Raw genomic sequence first — 10,351 nt, 5'->3', positions numbered from 1 at the left:
AATAAAAAAGAGAAATTGACCGAAATGAACATTTCTCTTACATCAAATTTTATCTAAATGTTACTACTTTGGCAAGTGACACATTCGTAATTTGCAGATGTAGCTAAAAGACAAAAGAGAAATCTGTCTAGATCTGCAAGTCACGGAGGTGCCACTTGCGAACCTAAACAGAAATTTTAATTTTTTTTTGTGACATTTAGATAAAAGAAAGAAATCAATTACACCGAGAGAAATGTCCATTTCAGTCGATTTAAATGTAAGAAATTAATGAAATATATGAAAAACAGCAAGGGCAAAATGGTAAATTTGAGATGAGGGATCAACAACAATGATACCCACCCAGGAACCAAAATTTGGCTTGTAGAGTTGGCAATGTCGTCGTCTTCTTCTTTCTTTGGTTGATCTGAAAATACTGAGCTTTCACTCCCCCATAGCAGTTAAGCTGCTTCAATCCACTCACCTACTTTCTCTCTCTACAAAATCCTTCTTTCTCACACACTTTCACACTCAAACACGCACTCCCATACTCTCTCTCATCGCATTTATGGTTGCAGTTATCGGAATCTTTACTGCTTAGGTAGAGTCGTGGGAGTTTAATTTTGGAAAGAGAAAGTAAGTTACAGACACCAGGTAGACGGAAAAGGAGAGATGCCGTTGGTGAGGGTGGAGGTGAGAAATGAGTATGGGTTAGGAATGCCGGAGTTGTACACGGAAACCAACCGAGAAGATCCCAAGGCGGTGCTTGATGGTGTTGCGGTTGCTGGCCTCGTCGGAATCTTGCGTCAATTAGGCGATCTTGCTGAGTAATTATCTCGTCTTCTCTTTCTTACTGTTTTTGTATTTCTGGTTTTCCGAGTGTGTTGGTGAACTTGAATTTGAATTTGAATTTGATAGAGCGGAATTACATGTTTTGATTTACGGTTTATATGGAATCTCAGTGTAATGATTTCCTGTGGAATTTGTTATTTTTTCTTCTCCAAGTGTTCACGTTTCAAATTTTAGTGATATGATGGAGAAATTTGTGAAATAGCAAGGTAAATGAAAACATTTGAACAGAACATTTCTGGGACATAATTGAAGTGTTAATTGCTGACATGTAAAAGGCTTCCATACTATAAAGTTCTATTTCATTGTCATTCAGCATTCTTGATTGATTCTGCTAAAAGTGTTCAAGATAACTGACCTTGGATACAAAAAGAAGTGTCCCTTTCTGAAGTGTTCACTCTACTGGATACTCCTGGAATTGATTTTTTTTTTTTGATTTATTTGAATAGAGTTTTAACCATATTCAACTTTGTAAGTACTGAAGACAACAATACTTGCTGCTTAAAAATGTGAATGTGAAAATCTATCATCATTAGTGAACTTGGTTTGACTACAAAAGTTAAATCGAGGCTTTATTTTCGATTTGCAAGGACTAGACTAGAATTGATTCATTTATTTTCAAGACTCTAATGTGAGGGGTGTGGTTGCCTTTGGAAGAGTTAATTGGTTCCTTATACATTCTACTGGTTCTTTGTATCTTGTCCTTGTTTGTTTCTGGTGAGAATTGTTCCTCACTAAATTTACAAATAAGTTGGGAGAACTGCTGCTAGTTCCAAAAATTCTCCTCTTGAGAAATTTTGCTTAGTAGGTTCTAATTTATTTACTTTCTTGTTTGGCCTTCCCTTATGCCAATGGCTCCGGTTACTATAATGACCATCATTTTCACATTTGGGATCTCTATTGTATCATGTCTCCTACTTATGATTAAGACAGTTCATGTTGCTTTTGTATCAAATATAAGGGATTTAGATGATGAAACCTATAATCAAATCTAAAAAAAACCAGGATGTTGTATCAACCTGATATTATATACTAATAGTTTATAATAGTCATTTTTTTCTTAAACGATGTTTTTCTTCTTCTTTTGCATATACTGATGAGTGATCCTCTGGATGACTTGCATTTGATTGTTTGAGGTATTGATAGATTTGTACTTATCACATCCTTTGTTCCAGACTGAATTTTTTTAGTCCTACAATAACCACAAAATCCTGACCAAGGGCTTTAACATAATAAATTACATGGCTATTTCACTTAATCTTTCATAGGCAATGGTTTTTTTCTAATACGATAGCTATATTCAGCAGAGGCATTCACGCTTCCATTACATCTCCAATGAACTGATTTACAAGCAACTTTAGTTAGAGTGTTGTTGTTGGTGTAGCCATGAATCCTTTAGGTTAGTCTTTGTGATATTTATTAATCTTAATATACCTTTCACATTCAACGCCATGCACACATGGGAAGTCATACTGAGTGCATTAGCATGCAAATCATATGAAGTGCAAACTGCAAGTCTGCAATAACATTCATCAGAAGCAATGCCTATGTAAGCATTTGAATGCAGGGCCTTGGTGTTGGTATCATCTAAGTTTGTAATGGATCTAAGGATTTAGGTGCTACAGAAGGCCATGTGATTGGTATCAACTTGCAATCGAGAGGAGGGATTCTGGATGGAGAGCAGGATAGTATGCATAATTGCTCCCTTGGTGGATGGCCATCAAGACACATCATTTGTTACCTAAATACATCTAGCGTTCTTTCCTATCCACTCTAGGAATTCTGATGATTTTCTTTCTTATATTGAGAAAGAATTACACGGTATGTTCTATTAAAATCTTATCTCATGCTCATGGGGAATGCTTTTGCAAAACATTGTGGATCATGAATCAAAGTAGCAGTTGAAATAGAAGTAGCTATTTCAAGTGGTTAACATCAACCCTGTGTCATTGAAAGGTGGCAACTAAACCTTATATGTGTGATGTATTTAGGTAAGATACGACATCTTGTACATTAACTGAGGATCTTCTGACTTTGCAAAAATTACAAGATCTTCAGGTTCACGGATAAACTGAGAGAGGGAAGACTACGGTGGTTTGAACACGTTCGCAGCAGACCGATGGCGGCACATGTGAGGAGAGTAGAGCGTCTGATTGTGCGACAGTCGAGGGGGCGTGGTGGAGGGGTAGGCCAAGAAGGGTGTGAGATGAATAGTCAAGGATGGACATGACGATCTTAGATATTTCCGAGGACATTAGCTCTGATAGGAGTTCTTGGAGATGTAACACTAGGGTAGAAGAGTTGAGAGTAGGAACCTAGACCTAGTGTGGATAGGAAGAAGGGAGTTAGTGAGGTTGAAGGTGGGACATGGGGAAGGTTTTGGGAGCCGGCAAATAAGGGTACAGGGTCCGACAGTAATGGAATGATGTGTGTGGGATTTACAGGGTTTATTTGGTTTTATTTTAGTTGAAACAAGTCATGCTTGGACGTAGTTACATTTAAAAATCTCTTCTTTTTCCATCTGGCTTCATTGCACATCATGTTCTACTTGTGTGGTTGTTAACAACTTAACATGCATTCCGTACATTAAGTAAGATATGTAACTTAATAGCTAAACTGAGCATGTTAGAAATGCAAATTTAGTTGAAAGAAAGGAAGAGTTGACTTAAGTTGAGTTTTTACATTGTTCTTTTCAATCTCATGATTGCACATTTTCCAACAGCTTGACATCTACTTACGTTTCCTTCATAAAATTGAGGTAATTGGAATTCAGTGTGTATGTTAGATGTTTCAGATTTCTGATCACACTCTGCTTTCATACCTAGTTGGAATTTTAAAGGTTGGTAGAAATTGTACACTGGGTTAAAGTAAAAGCATGATAACACGTGATCTTAAATCTGTGTTTATTTTACGTATTCAATATATGAATTAAGATGTCGTCTTTCTTCCTATTGGTTTGGTTTTAGATTTGTACACAACCTCACACATACGTAAAACACACCCCCGTATCATAAGCATTTTAGAACTTTTTGTATTCTTACATCTTTTTTGACCTTTTAAACTTAGTTCATCTATTAGTTATCATTCCTTCTTTTAGCAATTCTTCTTTCTAAAACCTATTTTTTTTACTATTATATGGTATTCTATTACCTTTTGCAATGCTTATATGGGAACTTTGCACATATGGATGATTTACTTGGCTTTCTATTCTTTCTCCATGTAATTTAAGTAAAACCTTACATTTTAACTCCGGTCTAATTGTGCTAAAGACGTGCCATCATCAAGAACTTGTTTCTGTTATTTTGGTTATAACTATTATTCACTTCTAAAGCTGTATCTTTCGGGACCTGAGATAAAATCTTTTGCATGTATAGATTTGCAGCAGAGGTTTTTCATGGATTACAAGAACAAGTGCTAATTACATCTTCTAGAAGCCATAAGTTGGTAGAACGAGTACACAACATTGAAGCTGCACTCCCTCCACTAGAAAAGGCTATCTTGGCACAACGGAGTCACTTGCATTTCGCTTACACAGCTGGTAACACTTGCATCTTTTGTGTTTGCACTACTGATTATTATGCTTGTTTTACCGCACCAAAAAAGAAAAATCTTGGTAAGATTCCTTTTTCTTCTCCTTGTCATAATTACAGAATAGCACCTTAGCCAGGTCGAATAAACCTGTTTTATTGGTCTGTTTTGTCTCATTATTAGAAGAGACTACATGTTATAATGAATAGATTACAACTTTCTTGGTACTTATTTTCAATGGCCAGACTTTCGAAGTACCTGATTGACTGATTTACTGCACCTACAACATTCATAAGTGCATCTCCCCCAAGACAATTAGCACCATAACCCGCTTATCTTAAGAACTTTGTAGTTATAAACAATTGATACATCTACTTATATGCTTCTTATGAATCATGATGTTTATAATCTAGGACTCAAGTAGCATTGAAAATTTAATTTTTTATGTTGGTAGGTGCCACATCTTGTGGTTCACCTCTGCAAGTGATTGATACCTCATACCTACAAGCAATTAAGGTTCTCGGACAACGATTTAGAGATCTAACTCAAGATGTAAGAATCAATTACAAACCAAACCAATACAAATGTATCCGGCCTATGCATATCCCAATGTGGGGTAGGGTTCGGGGGGTAGGATGTATGCAAACCTTTTCTCTACATCAAGGGGCAGAGAGTTTGTTTCCACGCAAACCCCTAGCTTGCAAAATGTTGTGGAAAGTCATGGATGAAAGAGAAATTGTCAAAAAAATTGGAAGTTTTGAAGAAATTAAAGAAAGAAAGAGGAAGGCATGAGTTATGAAAAAAGTAACAGAACAGTGTGCAAACATGAATCAAAGACAATAAACATTAAAGGCAATATGAACACAAGAGTTAAAACAAGCAATGAAGCTAAACCACTTAACAAGTACTAGGGCAAGATCTACTCCTAACCATCTTAGGGCGAATATTAATTACCATCTATGAAATTGTTAAGAGCAAATAAGAGGAATGTCGCACAAGATTGAATCTCTTTCCTTTGTAGTGCTTGAGCTTGTAGATGTATCAATTGGTGCAGTAAATCATCATAGGAAATGTCTCATGTACGTGGACTCCTAAGCGGTTTATCTTATTTGGGTATACTTGAGAATTAGTTTTCTCAATTTATTGCACACACTCTTTCAGCTAATTCTTGCACTTGTTCCTCTAGCTTTCAGAATTATGATTTAATGTTTGTATCAACTCATTAACAAATGACAATGGGTGGTTTGAATTCTGACTTCATAGACTGTGAATATCGAAAGTAGTAATCCAAGAATTCTCCAAAATCCCCAGTGCATCACAACTCCTCGGCTTTGTAAGACAGTAAGAGTTGGGACTTTGAGAGGGAGGTAATTTTATGCAGTAGTTCTCTTGCATTTTGCAAAGAGGCTACTTCCATGACCTTCGAGTCTCTAAAGTGTAACCTTACCAGTTGCTCCATGGCTCCCCTACTAATCCAAGAAGTCGCTAATTGTAATTAACTGTGAAATAACTGTTTTATTACTTGGAGATAAAGTGCTTCACATATACTCATATATGGCAGGTTCTCACTGGCATACTCGACTCAGAACTGAACAAAACCATTTCATATATAGTGACTTGCCACGATGCATTATGGACTCCTATGAAGACTGCCGTGATCCTCCACGTCTGCACAAGCTTGACAAGTATGAGTATCTTTTATTGTCCGATTATAATTCTATTAGATTGGTAGATGACTTAACCTTCATGGTTTACTATCAGATTTGACATCGGGGGCCCAGGATCTTGCTTCAGAAGATATTCTGATCCAACTTATTTTAAAAGAACTTCAGCTGGGCCTTATGAAGCACATCTTCAAAGCGTACCGAGAGAAAAGAAGGCTCGTAGAAGCAAAGTATGTTTCATAATCCCCATATGCATCTGTATTATGATCCTCATCAGCTAAGATATGTTCACCATTGAGTTCAATCAAATCTCATATATCAATTACAATTCCGATGTAGTTCAAACTAGTACTATGCAGGAATTCAAATTCTATTTCTATTTAACCTGGAAAAGATAATAATAATAATAATAATAATAATAATAATAATAATAATAATAATAATAATAACTTGTATATTACAGTTGTACCAACTTATTGAATACAATTATGAAATGGTTAATAGAGTACAAAGATCACAGATAATAATTGTTCTGATGCTTGCAAAATACATGAAGCAACCAATTAGTTTTTAATAGCAGAAGGAAGGTCCTGAGCACTTTTTCTTACCATTGCAGTTCTAATAGCTATTGGTTTACAAATATATATTTATTTGCTGTTGTAAAATTTTGATGCCGCCAAAGTTACCTTCTGCATCATCTAAGAATAAGGGCCTGTTTGTTAGCAGCTTAATGAGCTTAATGGGACAACTTATCTGGTCAGCTATACATGACTGTTTGGTAGTGGTTTAATGATATAGAAAGTGGCTTATCCAATAAGCTTCTAGGAGGAGCTTTATGCAGAAAAGCCAAGTTTTTTACAAACCTGCTCCTCCCAATTAAAAAACATGCTTGTTTATCCATGAAAAAACTCCCAAACAAACACCTTTCCAATCTATACAGACAGTTTTATTGTATAGGACTTAATGGACAACCAACCCAACAGCCCCTAAGTTGTATAAAGTGTCTAACTCATGGATCCTTATGGTAAACCATGCTTGAACTGTCTTACCAATGTTTACTTCATGCAGAAAAAGAGATCTTCATTGAGGTATAGAGATGTGACACATGGTGCTCCCAAAATCATGCATGCTGGCAGGTACCACATCTTAAATTTAAGTGTGATTCCAATGAAATTAGTAGAGAAATTGACTACTTGTTGATGATGTTATATGTTGATTCTTCTTCTACAGAACGGATTATGGTTCTTCAAACTTTGAAGGGAAAACTTCCCCTTCTCAAGATGTCTCCACATTCCATGTTCCACAAAAATCTGGAATTGGACCTGAAATTGGAGATCATTTAACTGCTTTTGATTCAAGAAATGGGTCGGAATACATAGAGTGTATCATCCGTCCAAGCTACTCCACACAATCTGAAGATAACAATGCTAAAGAACTGTCTTCTGATTCAAATCTGCAGCATAATTCTTATCTTGATTCGGCTTCCCTTGATGAAAACAGTGGAGTCCCAGATGAAAATATCCACGATAGTTATTTAGCAGAGCATAGTAGGTCAAGATCATCTTATATTACATGGGATGAAAAGTTAGAAATCCTAGATTCTACAGGCCAGCCAAATGATGTCACGGAGATATCTTGTACAACTGAGAAGATAGATACTGAAGAGAAGGAAGATGTTGATCAGATTGATTTCGGCTTTCAGGATGAACCTCTTCCAACATCAGTTATCGTTGGGAGCCAGCCTGATGAGATTGAGAGCGAAACAGATTATTACATGGATGCACTTAACACCATTGAATCAGAATCTGAAGCCGATATCGAATTCCAGACAAAGCGAGAACTGCAGCAATACTCCAGTTTGAACAACAAAGATGTGGAAGAGATGCATAAAGCAGGTCATCTAGATGACAGTTCTACAAATTTTGAGTTTCAAGTTCCAGAAAATCAATCTTGCCTCAGCCCTAAGGCAGTATCCCCTGAATATCATGTGGACGCTTGCAGTTCCTCTAAGAATGAGAATTATGAAGACTTGACCAAGTCAAGTTCATCTCCGGTGGATGCCATATCTTCAATCTGCTTTACTACCCCAGAAAAAGTCGAATTGGAAGAAGTCAAGAGAAATGATGCAAATTTGGAGACTGTTGCCAGTGACGGATTATACTCTAGCTCTATAGAACCAAACTCACAACAGATTGTAAGCACTTACGAGTCTCCCAAGCCATCATCATCAACTTCTAATGCTACACTCGGCAATCCAGTTATGTTCTGGACAAATGGTGGTCTGTTGGGACTCGAGCCTTCCAAACCTCCAGATTTTGGTCTGCCAACGGCTGTTGGACCAGGCCCCATGGAAGAAAATAGAACCGAGAGTCAGAAAAACACCTGCAATGCTGTTGGGGATGTTGCCAGAGAAGATATGGTGGTCAACGGCCCCAAATCTGAATCATCTGGCAAACTTTCTGGTAGCAATGGGTTTAATTTTACTCAAGAGCATCATTGTAACGATGGACCAGTTCCTAAAGACGATCCTACTAAAGACAGCAAGGAAGACATCACTAATTCATCTCGGATATTTGAATTTAGCAATAGATTACTAGTAAATGGTTTCAGAAGACAGATAACGCTTGTTGGGAATGAAAGGCTTGCCAGCTCTGTGAGAAGTGATGTTCCTGAGAGTAAGAGCATGCAGAAAGGATATCAAACCGTTACTGGGATACCTTTCAGAGAACAATTTGGAAGTGGACCTCCGCTCATCTCACCTTCTTCTCCCCCTCTTGAACATATGCGGATATCTTTCCAGCCTATTGATGGCTTCGAGACTTCTAAACTGAAATTGATGGTCCCTGATGGAAACAATAACAACGAAACTAGTGGACACATGTTTCCTTCGTTTCAGTTGGTGCCAGAGCCGGCAATTTCACTCCATGAATCCGCTTCAGACTCCGATGATGACACATTCTGTAGATCGTCTCCATATGCATCAGATGACTGCAATAGTCATCCTTCTGAATCAAATTCTGAGCAGTGGGACTCCACTGACTCTCCCAGAATCAAGGATCATGAGCTAGATGATGCTTTCGGCAGGATCTCTTCTGCAGAATCTGTTTCAAGCTCTCTTATGAACGGGATTAGATTCCAGCAAGGTTTCCATGACCATGGAAACTATGGACATCAAAGTTCATTTAGTGAAGATGGCATGCACCCTTCTCAGCATGGTCTTTTACACGATTTTCCGAACTTCGATTCTATGAACACTTCACATAACAAGATAACTGGTGACTTTGATGGGAAGTCTGTTCTTCAGTCAAGCCTTCCTAAGGAGCCCACATCACTTCCTCCACCTCTCCCACCTATGGAATGGCGGGGAACTAAGCTAAATCCTGATGTGACAATGGAGAAAGAAGATGATCTCTCGGAAGCCTTGACTTATGCATTGAATCTGACAACTCCAGAGCCTACAGTATCGCAGCAGCCAGTGCCAGCTCCAATAAAACAGGACCATTTTGTTGAGTCGGTCGATCTCACGCTTAAGCACGAGGTAAGTTTGTTATTTTTCATGTTTTGATCTAATGATTAATGTAAATTTTACGTTCTATATACCAATCAAAGTATTTCTGAAAAAAGCAAAATGCATCAAAATGCAACCAAGTTTGCTTTAAATCCTATTAAGTATAACAAAACTTTTTTTTCAATCAATGTAACAAAGTTCCAATTTTTTTACTCATTTTGACTGGTAATCTGTTAATCTTGTAACATTTGATGATGTGGATGTCAAGTTTGTTGTACACTTTCTCATAACCCTTTCATAAACAGTTCGTAAACGGGTATCAACGTCATTAGATGTTACAAAATCAACAGGTTAGTTGTCAAAATGGGTATAAAACAGGAACTTTGAAACTTCTTTACATTGATTGAGAAAAATAAATTATTTGTTGCACTAAATAGGAACTAAAACAAACTTTGTTTCATTTTGATGCACGCTTCTGAAAACAAAAACGGGTGACACGATGGTATTTTGTTTGCAGCAGCCTGAGTGGCAGAATCGGCATGCTCAGAATGAATCTAATCGCACTACCAATTGGAAAGCTGGTGATGAAAAAGAAGACTTCCTTCAGCAGATTAGAACAAAAGTGAGTAGCTCTTGGCAGTTTATACTCTTCACATCTCAGTCTTATGCTCCTCCTGGATTTCTGTTGTCTGCCAAATTAAAGCAAACTTTGGTTTATGTCTACTTCAGAACAAATTATATCAAAATCTTAACTTTCATAAGTTTACAAAATCTAAAAATAATCGCATGTTATGTATATTAAAAGGAATTTCCTGATCCATCTGCA

At 37.2% G+C, this 10,351-nt stretch overlaps 1 protein-coding gene across 2 annotated transcripts in view; it reads left to right on the top strand.

Moving 5' to 3' along the window:
* Positions 1-392: 392 nt before the first annotated feature.
* Positions 393-10,351, top strand: part of LOC112526602 (protein SCAR3-like) — an 11,456-nt gene continuing 1,497 nt past the window's right edge. The window contains exons 1-7 of one of the 2 annotated variants that reach the window (XM_025136955.1): positions 393-803; positions 4,200-4,363; positions 5,915-6,038; positions 6,115-6,247; positions 7,086-7,153; positions 7,248-9,555; positions 10,046-10,147. In XM_025136955.1, the coding sequence (XP_024992723.1) occupies positions 649-803; positions 4,200-4,363; positions 5,915-6,038; positions 6,115-6,247; positions 7,086-7,153; positions 7,248-9,555; positions 10,046-10,147 (3,054 nt within the window). In that variant the 5' untranslated portion in view covers positions 393-648. Of the gene's footprint in view, positions 804-4,199; positions 4,364-5,914; positions 6,039-6,114; positions 6,248-7,085; positions 7,154-7,247; positions 9,556-10,042; positions 10,148-10,351 lie in introns of both variants that reach the window. The other variant, XM_025136954.1, reaches the window with a different exon arrangement.

Source organism: Cynara cardunculus, assembly GCF_001531365.2.
Source record: "Cynara cardunculus var. scolymus isolate 2C chromosome LG 14, CcrdV1, whole genome shotgun sequence".
Classification (NCBI taxonomy): domain Eukaryota; kingdom Viridiplantae; phylum Streptophyta; class Magnoliopsida; order Asterales; family Asteraceae; genus Cynara; species Cynara cardunculus.
This window is presented reverse-complemented; position numbering and strand designations above follow the sequence as displayed.